This window comes from Hyperolius riggenbachi, chromosome 2 (genome assembly GCF_040937935.1).
Source record: "Hyperolius riggenbachi isolate aHypRig1 chromosome 2, aHypRig1.pri, whole genome shotgun sequence".
Lineage (NCBI taxonomy): Eukaryota > Metazoa > Chordata > Amphibia > Anura > Hyperoliidae > Hyperolius > Hyperolius riggenbachi.
In genome coordinates this window covers 46,448,349-46,465,275 of record NC_090647.1, presented here as the reverse complement: position 1 = coordinate 46,465,275, position 16,927 = coordinate 46,448,349, and the positions used below count along the sequence as shown (strand labels likewise).

Genomic DNA, 16,927 nt, shown 5'->3' with positions numbered 1-16,927 from the left:
GCCATCAGATTTCCATTAAGGCCAATGCAAAATGATAAGCAATCTCATCAGATCGACCTAAATTTTCCACCCTGCCAATTCAATGGAAATCCATCAAAATCGGCCATCGGTCGGTCGATTGGCCAACCGATTTGCAATCGATCAATCGGTCGGCCAGAAAATCGGCTGAGTGTATGGGCCCCTTAAGGGTGGGGTAGTTGCTTGCCGCACCACTGATGAGCATTGGTGGCATCCTCAGTTACACAATTTATCTGCTATCTGACAATGGCTGCCTAGAGTAAAGTAAAGTATACACTCAGACGATTTTCTGGCCGAACGATCGATCGCAAATCGGTTGGCCAATCGATCGATCGATGGCCGATTTCGATGGATTTCGATGGATTTCCATCGAACTGGCAGGGTGGAAAATTTAGGTCGATCTGATGACATTGCTTATCATTTTGCATTGGCCTTAATGGAAATCTGATGGCAAAAAAATGCCATCAGATCGAATTTCAATAGATTTCAAACTGAAATCTATTGAAATTCTATCCTGGTAAAAAATGTTCTAAAAACGCATCAGATAGATCATCAGATGCATTTCTTATCTATCTGCTGCCAATCTGACGAGTGTATGGGCACCTTTAAGCAGCAAGTTACAAAACAAGACACAGAACATTAATATTGTGCTTTTCTCCTGGCGGACTCAAAACTACCAGAACGGCAGCCACTAGGGCACGCTATATAGGCAGTAGCAGTGTTAAGGAGTCTTGCTCGAGGTCTCTTCACTGAACAGGTGCTGGCCTACTGAACGGAAAGAGACGAGATTTGAACCCTGGTCTTCTGTGTCAGAGGAAGCCCTTGTATGAATTAAACAGGAGATGCCGTTAGTGTCCAGTGGAAAATTCTCTTACTGTGATAAAAAAAATCTTTTCTCTACAGAAAATGGAAGTGGCCATCATAAAAGCAACAGCATGAGCTATCGATCGGTTTTGCTGATAGAAGGTTACAGGTAAAAAAAATGCCTGGGCACGTTTAAGGCAACATCATTTCGAACACTTCTAGAGTAGGAAAATCTTGTGGGCTAGAAATGTTCGTACTAGGAGCCTTCATCTGCATTCTAGTGAAAACCCCAGGTACTATTTGCTCTAGCAAAGGTTTTCATTGTCCCCGCTGTTCCCCTTCTGTCCCCAGAAAATGTGGCAACAAGTCACCAGGAAAATTGGCTATCAGTTAACAACCTGCACAAGTTTTGTGTTCCAGGCCCTTTTCTGTTGCAGGATTCCAGACATAAGCACACGGGACAGCTCCAAATTAAAATTTGCACTCAGGGCAATTTAGAGTGTTCCATCCCATGAAATATCTTCCAACATGAGCATTTCACAACACAGCTAGACTGGCAGAAATGAGCATTCTTAATGAGCCTATATGGCTTTAGGAGCTTGTGATTTAAAAAGAAGGTCCACATTCACTTGACTTTAATAAACTGGCTTGTATATGCAGTCTTAAAACATTTGCGAGGCTTGAGAGTAATTCCAGAAATCGGCCCGTTGTCTATATGGTAAAAGTTAGGCAACCCTTAGGGCTCAAACCCACTAGCAGCGTATTTGGCAGAAAACCCTCCTCCTTTCATTTAAATGAGAATTGTGGTAAAATCGCTTGCCCTGATTCGACGTGATATTTTAAAATCGCATAGATTTTGCAGCGATTTTCATTCAAGAGAATGGGAAAGCCTTTTCTGGCAAAAACCGCTGCTAGTTGGTTTAAGCCCTTACAGAGCATAGGATAGTCCTCTATATAGTTGCCCACCTGGGTTGGAGTCTTGAGATATGGTTAAACCAAGTTTTCTAAAAAATAAGGAGTGATAAATGTGAGAGGCGCATGGTTTCAGTGTCAGTGTGACCCCTTCTTCAAAGAAGTCATCAAGTTGTGCCACCACACATTCGAAAAATGTCTGTCTTGTGAATGATCATGTAGAGAAGGTAATTTGTGCTGAAGAAGTACTTCCTAGGACTGCAACATGGTCAGGAGAAATCTGTCTGACCATTCCTCAAACACAGAGCATTTGTAAGGAAGTCTGAAATTAGGTTTTTGTAAATAACCCAGAAAAATCAAGTTCCAACTTTTTTCCCTAGTAAGGGGCACATACAAGAATACCCAAGGTACTGAAGTCTTTGTGGTCTGTTGCAGTGCAACGTCTGGCAGGAAAAAAAGCCTTAGTTATAAATGATGAGAGTTTGTATTTGTTCCCTTCTATTTGTCCCATATCTGCTAATTTAGAGCTCTGTTGAAGTAATAAGACAATAAAATGGTGGCAGAGCAATGGCTCCTGGTTCATAACAATATTGAGATCCGTAAGTAACAAAGCCTTGAGTTGTGCTTTGGAACGGATGTTCACAGACCAGTAGAAAACCCAGATATGCTATGCTCAGTATTGTGTCCTAAGCAGGGACTTTTTAAAGGATACCCGAAGTGACGTGACATGATGAGATAGACGTGTATATACAGCACCTAGCACACAAATAACTATGCTGTGTTCCTTTTTTTCTTTCTCTGTCTGAAAAAAAGTTAAATATCAGGTATGCAAGTGGCTGACTCGGTCCTGACTCAGACAGGAAGTGACTACAGTGTGACCCTCACTGATAACAAATTCCCCTTTTTATCTCTTTCTTGCTCTCAGAAGCCATTATCTGCTAGGAAAGTGCTTTATAGTTGGAATTTCTCATCAGTAAGGGTCACACTGTAGTCACTTCCTGTCTGAGTCAGGACTGAGTCAGCCACTTACATACCTGATATTTAACTCTTTCAGACAGAGAAAGAAAAAAGGAACTAAGCCTAGTTATTTGTGTGCTAGGCACTGTACATACACATGTCTGTCTCATCATGTCACATGTCACTTCGGGTATCCTTTAACTTATAAAGTTCACTTACAGATTACATTCAGTTCATGAATCGGCTATAGCAGTTGATGGGTACCTGTCAACTTGATGTGAAGATGAAGGTGTACTAGAAATGCTTATACTAGACGCCTTCTGTCTGCATCCTTGAGTAAACACCAGTAACTGCCAACACTGGCGAGGGTTTGCACTATTCTCTTTCTATCCTTAGAAGTCAACTGGAAAATTAGCAGTTAAACTACCCAAACTGACCAAATGGCTTTGAACTGCTGATAATCTGCAGTTAAACTCTGTAAGCCAGACGGTAGGGGCTGCATAATACGCACCCTATCCCGCTTTACCAAAGGCTAGATCCCGAAACTGGTCAGTAGTGATGGTCATGTCTAGGAGAACTCATGGAGAAGCATGTGATTTGTGTGATCAGCTGATAGATTTGCAAAGCTCTGATTTGCTGTGATCACATCCTGCTTTAGTACAGGATCATGAGACATACAGATCTATAACCTCACCAAACTGACCATGAGTTCTCCTAGACATGACCATTACTATCAGTCAGGTCCATAAAATATGATGAAGATCTGACTTCCAACTCAATTGTACGTACCTCTGCCTCTACCTCATGTGACTGCTACCCAGCCTCTAGGTGGCCACAAAGGCCAGTCCATCACACAAGTGAGGGTGGGTGAGATAACCCCTGGCTGGACTTCCAAACCAGGAAGTCCTGACTGATATGTGGACCTGCCTAGAATTCAGGCGAGTTCCAAGTGGGTGGTGCTGGTAAGATGGAAAGGTAGCAGATGAAGCCGCCAATCCAGCTGATTGGCATACAGAAATAGAGTACATACTTGCTTTACAAGCACTGTGATGCAAGACACGCAATATATGGACACCGTTCCACGTGGCAGTGCCCCCACGAGTGACTGTCTCACTCTGGGACCATGCTGCTACTCCCAACTAGCAATGTCTCCAATGATGTGACTGCCAAGATCACCACAATCAACTTTCCCTGATCATTCTAGCCGGAGGCGTAGCTAGGGTTTTCAGCACATGTGACGGAGAAAGTTTTTGCTTCCCCTCAGGACAAAATGGGCGTGGCTTCGCATCCGAATGTGGTCATGGTCATGGGTGGGGTCAAATGTACAAATGCTGATCAGATAGCCAGATGTGCCCTTTCCTCCCTATAAATAGCCATATGTGCCCCCCTTTCCCCCATTTAGATAGCCAGATGTGCCCCCCTATAGATAGCCAGATGTGCCCTGCTTTTTCTTTTGCCTCTGCACTCCTCTGCAGATGGAGGAAAAGAATCAGGGGCACTTCGGGAAGCCAGCAAACCACCTCTCACGCACGTGGGGGTGCAGTGGCCATGCTGTGCGCGCTCACAGTGCTATGCCCATGGACATATGTCCCCCCTTCCCCCCCCCCCCCCCCATAGCTATGCCTCTGATTCTAGCATGCACTTGTAGGAAAGGGTTCAAAGCTAAACTAAACCTTCACAGGGTTTTCCTCCACTCCCGATTTAATTGAATTTGTGGTAGTGATATGTACTTATATGCAATTTGGATAAATTAGACTTTTCTGAAAAGCTGCCTTCTTTTAAGACGTTTCTCTGTGTATAATCAGTCTAAATTGTGTCATTCTGTTGCCATGGAATACGTGGTAGCGCTGCAGCGTTCTGTTTTTTAAGACCACATTTTCTTAAAAGAGCACCTCAAAAAAGGTAACCATAAAAACACAAAAGGAAGCTAAGAGGAAAAAATAAGCCATGAATTTGGAAGGAAAAAAAAAGATGCAGGGTAGACTGCACAAGCCAGTAAATTCAGGTCAAGTGAAGATGGAAAGCCCCTTTAAATCCCATTATTTATGGATGCTTTTTTGGTCCTACAAAGGCATTACAAATGCATTAAGATGAACAGCGATGGATCATTAGACATTCTTTCAGCGGTAAAGCAGACTAAGGCAGAAAGACACATAGAGGAACATAGAGACACACATACGGAGGGATGCCATGCAAGCAGACATTACACAAGGACAAGGGAAGCGCTTACCGGCACGGGTAATATCATTCTGAGTCAATGTCCTTTCATCTGTGCCAACATTACTGATTCTTATGACTTTCCGCTCTTCTCCCCGTTCCCCCGCTATTCCCTGTGACAATTACGTCTCTGCCAAATTGTCTTTCGATTCAATAAATTTATCAAGCCAATTCTTCAGCTAATAAAATTTACAAGGTCAGCGAATATGCAATTCTCATTTTAACTCAACAAGTTCGACTTGTCATATACCTCCGGCACTTGGCCAGGTAACCTTGGAGAAGTTCACAAGATGCCTACAGGTGGTGTATGACGTATAGACAATGGGTGCTTAGTGTGGGTAAAAAAAAAACCAGCAAATGTATGGAAGGGTTAGCGAACACCTCTTGTCTTCATATAGTACAAGTACCGGTAGCTATTTTGGTGCCATAACACAACTCGGTCTATGTCCAGTAATTCAGGAACGAGTTCTCAATTCTTACAGACGGAACCTAACAGTCAGTCTTATGTTGCACCATCATTTCTGCCTTTATGATCATCATCTCATTATCTGCAAAGTGAAATATGGTTGGTTGCCATGGAGCAATACATTGCAGTCTTCCCTCATTGATGCAAGGTGAAAAATAATATTCAGTGCCATTGGGCTCCCTTCCACTAGCGTCTGGCTACTGCCTTTCATTTGGCCTTTAACACAGTTAAAGTGTATTGGAGCATCTTTTGTACCAGGTACCTTACCTTTTATGGAAACATGTCAAATCTGCCAGTGTTCACCTCTAAAACTTTCTGTGGACATCTATGAAAGTTTTTCCCGCTAAACAATCTTCTCACCTGATTAATGTTCAGCGCTGCGCAATATGTTGGCACTTTATAAATACAATAAATATTAATAATAATTTGTCAGAATGTTAGAATTGTCAAGCCAACCCCTGGCTCTCTGGAGGTTACTGAATGCCTAACATGTACTATAGCACAGCCAAAGGCCTTTCTCCAGTCCAAAGAGGCAGGAGAAAGCAGTGGCACAAGTGGTCACAAATCCATGTCAAAGACATCAATAGACTGGTGCTGAAAACAGTCAATTTTGGACCAATCAGGCAACCAATAGGCAACTGACTATCAATCATTTTACTCTAATTAGGCACCCCAATTATTATTTACATGCAATGGAAATTTTTATTCACGGCCACGCCTCCTCTAACCAGGCTTTGATCTCTCAGTGGTGCAGATGTCAGACTGTAATGTAGGTGGGACAAACTGAATGGACTAGAACAAAACCTGCCGGTGTGGAAATAACTGTTTATGACAACTTACTTTGGCTGACCCAAAACAAGCCAGTCAGAACCCTTTTTTATGATATGTCGTTCTAAACACAGAGGTCACCAGGAATAGATGAATTGCAGTTGTGTGTAACGTGGACTGGAATTACCCATCTGCTCTTCCTGCCTGGGGCTTCAGAACAGCATAACTTCATCTACAGACATTAGGGCTGTGGAGTCGGAGCAATTTTGGGTACCTGGAGTCAATGGTTTCAATAAACTGAGGAGTCGGATGATATTGTACCAACACCACAGCACTGGTAAGAATTAGACTAAGGAGTCGGAGCAATTTTGGGTACCTGGAGTCAATGGTTTCAATAAACTGAGGAGTCGGATGATATTGTACCAACACCACAGCACTGGTAAGAATTAGACTAAGGAGTCGGAGCAATTTTGGGTACCTGGAGTTGGAATTTTCATAAACTGAGGAGTCAGAGTTGGATGATTTTTGTACCGACTCCACAGTGAAATGATTGCATCTGAGGTGTGCAAGACACATAAAAGAAGAGGGGAGAAGTTTACTTAAAGTGTACCAGAGCTGAATTAAATGAAAAGTTTTATACATACCTGGAGCTTCTTCCAGCCCCCTCCGCACCCATCACTCCCACGCCGCTGTCCTCAGTCTTCTCCCTCTTCGGTACCGGGTCCCGTAACTTCAGCCAGTCGTGGCCAGTCTGACATAAGAGAATTGCGCTCTTTGCGTATCTCTTCAGCAGTTGCTGGAGAGATACTTGCAGGGCACACTTCTCTTGCGCAGGGGAGAATAGAAAAACGTATTCACTTTTTCTGCTAAGTTTTTGCTCTAGATCATTTTTCACCTTTTTTTAAAAAATACCAAAACGTGGGTAAAAAAAAGTACTGGCAAAATTATTCTTGCTTGCTGGTGGCTTAAAAAGCATTTTACCTATACTGCTGCCGGTTGTAATGCAGAGTAAGCACAGCGGAAGGTAAATAGAGGACATCTTACCTATTCCATGGCTGTAGAAGGTCCCAGCGTGCTGCCTGGATGCTGCGCGGCCCGTCTTCTCGCTCCCTCCACTGTCCTCCCGGCGGCTTCACATGTGTCGCATGACGCATTAGCAGGCGCCGCCACTAGGGGGCTTCTCCTGATTGCGTCATTATGCGACGCTTGAGAAGCCGATGGGCGGACAGTGGACGGAGCGAGAGGACAGGCAGCGCAGCTTCCAGGCAGCACGCTGGGACCTTCTACAGCCATGGAATAGGTAAGATGTCCTCTATTTACCTTCCGCTGCGCTTACTCTGCATTACAACCGGCAGCAGTACAGGTAGTCCCCGGCGGTGTGACGTCATCATGGCGACCCGTTCGTAACCCGGGGACTACCTGTAGTAACAACATCATTTGCAGTAATTTTCCCAGTGGTAAGAGATATTTTGAGGAAAGGAAATGCCAAGAAAACACAGGTCTGAAAGTCCTGGCCACAACAATTAACAAGGAAAAGGGCAGGGGGGGAAATACTGGGCTGCATACAAGGGAGTAAATAATTGCAGCACTTGGGGGCCTGATGGAAACTTAAGAAACAGGAGGGGTTATTGGCTGCAATGCTGCAATACTTTATGCAGTGCAACCCCTCCTAAGCCCCAACTGCAGCCATTAACTTTTCTGGGTAGACTTATACTTGAGTCAATAAAAATTCTAGCTTAAGAGGGCTGAATATTTGGAGTCGACTTATACACGAGGTCGACTTGTATTTGAGTATATACGGTATTATTTTTGGTCTACACACTCTGCAAAGTGTTAATTGATTAAAAAATAAACTATTAATTGTTTTGTTCTTCGAAACATACTTACTTTACAGCATTTTACTTGAATGCCTAAAGATCTCAAGTTCTATAATAAGCTACTACACAGTGATACAGTCGGGTCAGCTTCTGCACACAGAGGAGCAGCAGTGAGGAGCAGTCAGATATGAAGCATTGCCAGCATACAGAATAAGCAAATGCACCTGCCTCACCCGCAGTGTCCATCTATAACTGCAAATTATACATATACTTTTAAAAGAACATACATTGATCAAGTCATTTTCATTAAAGTGGCCACAGCAAGAAAGTTTAAAAAGCCTATACATGTGATTTAACCTTTTAAGGACAAGAGGTTTATACCCCCCTAGTTACCAGGCCATTTGTTTTACAATTCTGCACTTCACAATGGTAATTGTTTGTTCGGCTGGTTATACAACTTACCATCCAAATGAATTTTACCTCCTTTTCTTTCCACTCTTTTGCTGGGATTTGATTGCTGCTGCGATCAGTATTTTTTTTTTTTATATAAAAAAAAAGGACCTAATTTTTGCATTTTTTTTAATTCCCCCCCCCCCCCTAAATTGGCCCTACACTACGATACATACACTACACGACACCTACACGTACTTATGGCAGGGATTAGATTGTGAGCCCATCAGAGGGACAGTTAAGTGACAGGTCTATACGTTGTACAGCGATGCATAAGATGGCAGCATTATAGAAACATTCAAATTGAATTTTCAGAAATATCCAGCCTGTCAGCGCTGATTAGCCGCTGGCAGGCAGATCGCTACGTCCCGATGTGTTTACAGACGTGAGAGCTCCTGTCTAATCTTGCTCTGTTGGTGGGCAGAAAAGGGGGGGTGATATTCATTTGTGTGCCAAGTTGTATGGCTCTGTAGCGGGCTATTAAAGCTGCAGAGCGCTGAATTGTAAAAAATAGCCTGGTCACTAGGAGGGTTTAAAACTATGGTCCTAAACTGGTTAAAGTGGACCTGAACTCTTGCACAGCACACAAGGGAAATCAAGATAAATGTACCCTGTGTGTTTTTAGAGAGAAGAGCCTGTCTAATTCCACCTCATCTGTAAGTAATCCCAAGTGTAATTTGATCTCTCAGCTGTGTCAGCTGACTGCCTGGGCAGAGCAGCTAATTTGTAAAAACAGGATTGTTAACCCTTAGGGCCTGATTCACAAAGCGGTGATAACGCCCTTTATCATGCCTAAACTCAGTTTAGGTATGATAAGTTTACTTGTGATAAGTTTAGGTGTGATAAGTTTAGGCATGATAAGTTTAAGCACAAACTGGGTTAGCACCGCAGTACACAGCTGATCAAAAGTTTTGCGCTAGCAAAGTCTGGTGCACTTCGCATAGAGTTTAATGGCGCTGCTTTGCGTGCGGGACTTTGTACGCTATCTACACTTATCTAAACTTAGCATGCCTAAACTTATCACACCTAAACTTATCACACCTAAACTTATCACGCCTAAACTGGCTTTTCACCAGCGTGGTGCAATGGTTATCATGCCTAACGTCTCTAACTGGGTTAGCACCGCTTTGTGAATCGAGCCCTATGCCTGCTTCCATGAAACAGAAAGTAAACATACTGCAGATTTATTGCAAGCTGTAACAAACATGTTTTTTCTTTAAAGAGGAACGGTCGCGAAAATCTTAAAATTAAAAACACATACAAATAAGAAAGAAATTTCTTCCAGAGTAAAATGAGCCATAAATTACTTTTCTCCTTTGTTGCTGTCACTTACAGGAAGTAGTAGAAATCTGACATTACCGACAGGTTTTGGGCTAGTCCATCTCTCCATCTCAGCATGGCCTTTATGCTTTATAAAGACATTCCCTGAAAAAGATTTATACAATGATGCTGGCCAGCCTCCCTGATCGCTGCACACTTATCTGGCAAGTGGACGGAACAACTGCCATTCACTAAGTGCTTCTAAATATAAAGAAAACCCTGTGAACCCCCCTATGAGAAGATGGGCTAGTCCAAAATCTGTCGGTAATGACAGATTTCCACTTCTTATTGTAAGTGACAGCAACATAGGAGAAAAGTAATTCATGGCTAATTTTACTCTGGGAGAAATGTACTTCTTATTTGTAGGTTTTAAATTTTAAGATTTTTGTGACAGTTCCTTTTTAAAGGTTATTATGCTGTTGCTTATCTTTTACAGAAGAGAGGAGATTGCGAGTTCAGGTCCGCTTTAAGATGACACCAGGTCTACAGACAATGGAGAAAAGAAATTAAAAGAAAAAAGAAGCTATGTAAATATTCGGCCAATGAGAGAGCTTGCATCAGGACAGGGAACAGCAGTATGACACATTAATCGCCTCATGCCATGTACCGCTGACAAGTTTACAGGGAAATTACTTCATTTTTCATTTTACCCAAAGACAGCTGACATCTCCAAGTGCATTCAGAAGGCCTAATTCAAACATTATTCTACAAATATGCGATTTTGTTTTTTTATTGTGCTGTCTGCATGGCAAATAAGAATCAATCTACACCAACAAAGGTGTCTTCTGTGATTGGACACAGAATGCGAACAACAGGTCTAATTTATGGCCATCACATTTTATTGTGTCTTACAAAAGTTATCAGTCGCAAAAGTTTTAATATGCCTCAAACGTCCTCTGTTACTGGCTGTCTGACTCAAGCCATCAGGATGAGTCTGATATGCACAGACAGATTTATTTATTAACAGTTCTAAGTGTATTAGAGTTATGTTTAAAGCTGATCCGAGATGAAAAACTAACTATAACAAGTAACTTGTCTATATATTTTATCTAAAGTTTAGATAGTTTACACAGCAAATCTAGCTGCAAACAGCTTCAATAGAAAATGATTATTTCTTCCTGTGATACAATGACAGCAGCCATGTTGTTTGTAAACATTACAGAGGCAGGCTTAGCTGTATCTTGATCACTAAGCCTGTGAAAAAACCTAATCCCCCCCTCCTCCCCTCTGCCTCTGAAATCAATGGCTAGTAACACCTCCTCCTCCTGCCCAGACTGAGCTCCCATGAGCCCTTGCTACTGCCAAGGCTCTCTGAAAAATCGGTGGGTGTGGTTTATTTAGTTTATAGGGAATTAGAGTATTAAAACAAAAACAAAAAAGTATTTGGCTCGAGGAATGCCCTATAAACAATAGGAAAGGAACACAATTATGCAATGAGTAAAAGTTCATCTCGGATCCACTTTAACCCTAGGACCACCAGTTATTTTTTTAAATTCACACGCTAGTGCCTGCTATGTTGGAATAGTGTTTATTTATGTCTTGCCCATATTACAGGGGCACAGCAACAGGGGTTGCAGAGGTTGCGACCGCATTGGGGTCCACCCTCAACTACAGTATTAGCTCTCTATTGGCCCTGTGCTCATAATAATCACTTCTATAGATACTTTGATTAGTGATAATCATTAAACTGTCCCCCATCCCCTTCTTGCACCTCAGACACTGTAGTTGCCATTGGCAGGTTTTGGTGCGCCGTATCAATTGCTATGTATAGAGTACTTGGGGGGCCCCTATTGTAAAACTTGCATCAGGGCCCACAGCTCTTTAGCTACGCCACTGCATGTCTACATGGCAGGGATTAGATTGCGAGCCCCCTCTGAGGGACAAGACAATATGCTCTGTACAGTGCTGCGGAAGATGTCGGTGCTATATAAATATTAAATAATAATATTAATAATTGCAAACATTTATTTTTCTTTGGTTTGATTGTTCCACTTTCAAGCTGCACATATTTGCAGTAATATTTGCATAATTCTGCATCAACTTTTGGGTGCGAAATCACAGAACTCCTACAGGTGTCCATCTCTAGTTGAAAAATGTTCTGCTCATCCCCCTACACAATACAGATGTAAATACTGTCATGTGATTAAATAATCCCACCGTACCTCAGATCTTTGGCATGGTAGTCATGCAACTTTTGCTACGGATAGTTGTTTTTGATCTTCTCTTTAGCCAGCTGTGCACTGCATTCTGGGTGGAGGTGTGGCCAAGCTGCCACTTACCATCCCTGCTATTTGTATTTATGGAGAAGGGCGTGGACAAGCTGCAACTCCGCCCACCTTCTCTTAGAATATATACTGGTAAAAGGTGGCTGAATAATTGGAGAATAGGTGGTCCTGACAGACAGGATCCTGGTAAGTGGGGGAGGGACATTGAGAAGGCTTTTGATAGCCTCACTTGGTTCTTTCTCTGCAGTTATGCAGTCTATGGGTATTTTTGGCACATTCTTCTCTCTCACTCAAAAACTGAACTTGCATCCTCAGGCATCCCTAAAGCTACCCTCCAGCAGCAGCCCTATGGTCCCTATCTGTAGAGGTACCAGGCAAGGGCGCCCTCTCTCGCCGCCACTTTTCACCCTAGCGATGGAGCGACTAGCCATTCAAGGGCTATGGAATTAATGACACACAATTTAAACTCAGCATGTTTGCTGATGATATATTGATGACCCTCCAACAACCCCCACCTCTATCCTTATTACTCTTGCAACTACTTCAAAAGTTTAGTGAGGTCTCAGGCCGTAACGTCAATGTCAGTAGTGGTGGAGGGAGCCTGACTGTGTGCCATAGAGGCGTCAGAGCATTTCGGGTTGCATGGCCATGATGCCAAAGACAGATTTTTTTAAAAATCGACTTTAAAGTGAACCAGAGACGAAGCACCCTCATTTATTTTACTATATATATATCAGTCGGAACATTAGAGAAAACACCTACCCTGCTCTCTGTTTCATTCTTCACTGCTCAGCCTGTTATCAGTCCTGATATATTTCCAGACTGAGCATTCAGTCTGGCTTCGCTCAGGAATCATTATAGCTGAGTGTCTTCTCTGGTGTCTCTTCAAGCCCAAGCCTGCCCCCTTGTGGCTCTGCTATAATGACTCAGCTATAATGATTCCTGAGCAAAGCCGTTTGTCTTGAGTCCACTGCTATGTCCATCAAAATGAAAAGGCAGCAGTCTGAACTAAGCCTGATGTATAATATGATGCTTATTATATTGCACTGTCTGTCAAAGTTAGTGTTGTTAAAGGGGTACCTGAACTGGCATATGGCATAATGAGATGACAATGTGCGGAGCACACATATACCATAACTAGGCTGAATTATTTTCTCTTTTACTGTAATGGTTACAAATTTAGGTATGCAAATAACAGTTGCTCTCTAGGAGATCTATAGCGTAAAGATATAGTACAGGTGTTGGTGCTCAATCCTTCAACAAACAATGCACAGCTGAGACTGTACAAAAGGGTCACTAGCCCCAGGAGAGGGGGTGGGGGTGGGGGGGGTCAACGTAGCACAGTGCAGTTGTTCACTTTCATGATGTAATCGTCACACAACTTACACACACAGGACAATTTTCTCAAACTGACAGTCTCCCGGGCACTTCTGCCCCACCTCTTGCACCCATGCAGAGGGCACATGAGTGGACAAGTGGCAAGGTAGAGGTGGGTTGGTAGAATGGTCATGTAGGGGCTTCCAAGGCCACAGCATTGGATTACAGGCATTTTTCAAACGTATTTGACAATTTGTATCTATTATCTCTTTATGTCTGCGTTATGAAATTGCTAAGCAATCGCAGAGATTTCTCTGAATTATTACCTTTGGAATTAAAACAGGCAATTGTGTAACTCCACTTGCCTACCAATACAGGCCTAAGAACTCTGGAGTCCAGCTAGTTTCCTAGCAGAGGGAGTTCTTACAGTTGCTCATCACTCACTTATTGTGAGTCCACCTCCTTACATACAGGACACAGTCTCTGCTGTACAATGTAGTCAGGCATCTGTTCCTGCCTTGTGATTGGTGTACTGCCCATGTCTCTCCGAGTTACACACAGGGAGAGGCGTATCTCTGTACGCCCCACCTACAGCCGTATGTGCATAGATTCAGCTGTAAGTGCTGTATGGCCAGAGGACCAAGGAGAGATGTGGGTGACTAGGCCGGGAACCTTACATTGCTGGTGAGCAGCAGGATATCTATTATATTTTCTATTACACAATAGAAAAGGCTGCGTACCTAGAAGATGGAATATAGCAAAGAAAGCTGCCCTAAGTCTGAAAATTAAAGTCTTGTGAGGGATTGTAGTCCGAGAATGCATTGTTCTTTTATAAACATTTACATACCTTCAGAATTTCGCAGATGCTTTTTTTACAAAGGTACATAGCATAGTTCACAAGGTCACCTTAAATCCCCATCCTGCTGGTGTCTTTCATTAAAGAGCAGAACTACAGGCAGCTTTAAATATTGTGTCTAAAATAATTACCCTATACTCTCTATAGCATAAAGCATACAGAGCTGCAAACATACCGGTAATTTTTGTTTTCATCATTTTTCCCTGAACTGTGGTCACATGACTATGCCTTAAGGAAGATGCATGCTGGGAGAGACTGTCTGAAAATAGTGGATTCCTCTCCCAGCATGCATGTAAACGGGAAGCTTCCTGTAGGCCTAATCATGTGACCGTAGACCTGAAAGAAGGCTTTTTAAAATTAAAATAAAGATTACTTTTGGGATGCGACAGGTTTTATACCACAGGGAGTATTAGTCGCTGGGTATTCGTTTCAGAAACAGTGTATGCACTGACTGTGGTTCCACTTTATTAATACAGAATTATGTGTCCCCTGACAAACTCCACAAACGAAACTTGTTTCTACAGTTCAACAGATAAAATATTAAAGAGACACTGAAGGAGAAAAAAAAATTATGATATAATGAATGGCTTGTGTAGTACGGATAATTACTAGAACATTAGTAGCAAAGAAAATAGTCTCATTTTTATTTTCAGTTATATTGTGTTTTTTATAACATTGCATAATTTTCTAACATTTGCAGTTTACACACTACTCAGCATTCTAAATGATTTTACAGAGCAGGCCAGTGAACTTTTGAACTGTCCTGCAGAGAAAAAGAAAATACAGTGACTGACACTTGAGATAACAAGCTTCAGAAGACAAAGCTCTCTGCAACTTTGAAAGTAGTGGAGCTCAATGGCTCTTTTGCATAGAGAACAAATGGAGTTTCTTAACTCTTCCTGTACTGGAAACAATATTAGACTTATGTCTCTGCTCCTAAGGTTTTATTTCTTAGCTGTACTACACATACAAATCATTATAATCATACATTTTTTTTCCGCTTCAGTGTCTCTTTATATACTGTACAAACTTTACACTTGGCGTAGTGAGCAGGATCATTTCCAGGGAATATGACTATATGTTAAAAAACTGGACAAAAATGTTTAGGATTAGTATGAAAACTTAATTAACTTCTTATCTTTTTTTAACCTATTGGGAGGATTAGTATCAGTGAAGGGATCTGTGTCCTCAGTAAAATATGGATTCTGCAGGAGATAAATCCATAGATCTTATCATGCATAAGCATCTTTCTGTCACTTTCCTCCGTACAATCTCCTAACCACCAAATGAAAGGACATTTTGTTACAATCCAACATGGAATATGTATGAAGCCGGAACTGAAAACCTAATACGAAGCCAAACATGCCATGACGATTACCCTGTGTAACACCGGAAGCATGCCTCTATCCTCGGATCCATTTTATTTCTAACACTGTCAATGCATTTTATCTTTCATCCATCCTACCAATAGTGCAGTGCTCTCCGTTCCAGCCAGGGCTGCACTCGCATTTGCCATCGCGACATGTTCCATGCTCATTGCAGCGGGGGTGGCACGCCCTCTGGTCACATGCAGATCCCATCCAGCCCTCGTCACAGCGGCAGCTGCCTCCGATGCACATGCCGTGACCTCCACAATCGGCCGCACAGATTTCTGTTGGACAGCAGAAGCGACAGTTTCGTAAAATTCCAGCAAATAAAACAATAAAACAAACATCAGAATAACATCCTATACAATAAAATGCAAGTGTCCCTGTGTCATCAACTGAATGGTTGCGTGTCCCTGGCTTTTTTGTACTGAGCATGTGCGCAGCCAGGGCAGTTAGGACACAGGGCCGGATCTGACAGTTTGCTTTGTGTGGTTCACAGAGGTTCTCATTGCATTGTGGGAAATAACAGCTTTTTCCAACTGCCAAGCAAGCAGCTCCCTGTGCGCATATACTTCAGACAGTGGTGGGGAACGAGCAAGTGGGATGCGTTATGTGCATGCGCATTGCAGGGGGTAGCGGCTGTCGTCTAGTGCCTGTTTTTTAATGGGTGGGCCTTTTTACTAGTCATATAATAACATTGCTTAGTCAAGATATATTGATTGTTTCTGATAATACATGGGGGTTTAACATGTGCCAAGGTTGCAATATGGGAACACACGTGCAAGCAAATTAACATAATATGTCTAATAAATTGCCTCTTATAACAACGTAAACTGCTATATTTGTGTTCCACCTCCATAATATTGACCACAAGTATGTCCTATACAGGAGAATTATGGGATCAGCTATACGCATTTGAGTCATGTCTGCCAGCACAGGTCACAGTTCAATTCTGCAACTGAGAATCCTAGTATATACAGCACCTGACCTTAGTGACTGCCTGTAGGGTATGGAGCCTAAGGGATTGTCTGCCAGGTAGAAAACCTTAGTGACTGTCTGCCAAGTTGCAAATCTTAGTGACTGTTTGCCAGGGAGCAAACCTTAGCGACTGTCTGCCAGGTATCAAACCTTGGTGACTGTTTGCCAGGTACCAAATCTTAATGACTGTCTGCAAGGTACCGAATTGTAGTGACTGTCTGCCAAGTAGCAAATCTTAGGGACTTTCTACCAGGCAGCAAACCTTAGTGACTGCCTGCCAGGTAGCAAACCTCAGTGACTTTCTTGGTGCTTAGTCTTACCCCATAGAGTCACAATAATCCATGCCATACAGTGAGGAGGACCAACCAGTCTGAAAAAGTCTATATGCATGTTGGATAATTGTGGCTCTGTACAATTAACAGGTTGACACATCATTGCATTCCAGCGGTTGTGGA

General features: G+C 42.5%; 1 protein-coding gene across 21 annotated transcripts in view; it reads right to left on the bottom strand.

Annotated features, from left to right (window-relative positions):
• Positions 1–16,927, bottom strand: part of TENM4 (teneurin transmembrane protein 4) — a 1,797,006-nt gene that overhangs the window by 154,177 nt on the left and 1,625,902 nt on the right. For all 21 annotated transcript variants that reach the window (XM_068266709.1, XM_068266713.1, XM_068266710.1 and 18 more), the window contains one exon: positions 15,593–15,778. In XM_068266709.1, the coding sequence (XP_068122810.1) occupies positions 15,593–15,778 (186 nt within the window). The remainder of the gene's footprint in view (positions 1–15,592; positions 15,779–16,927) is intronic.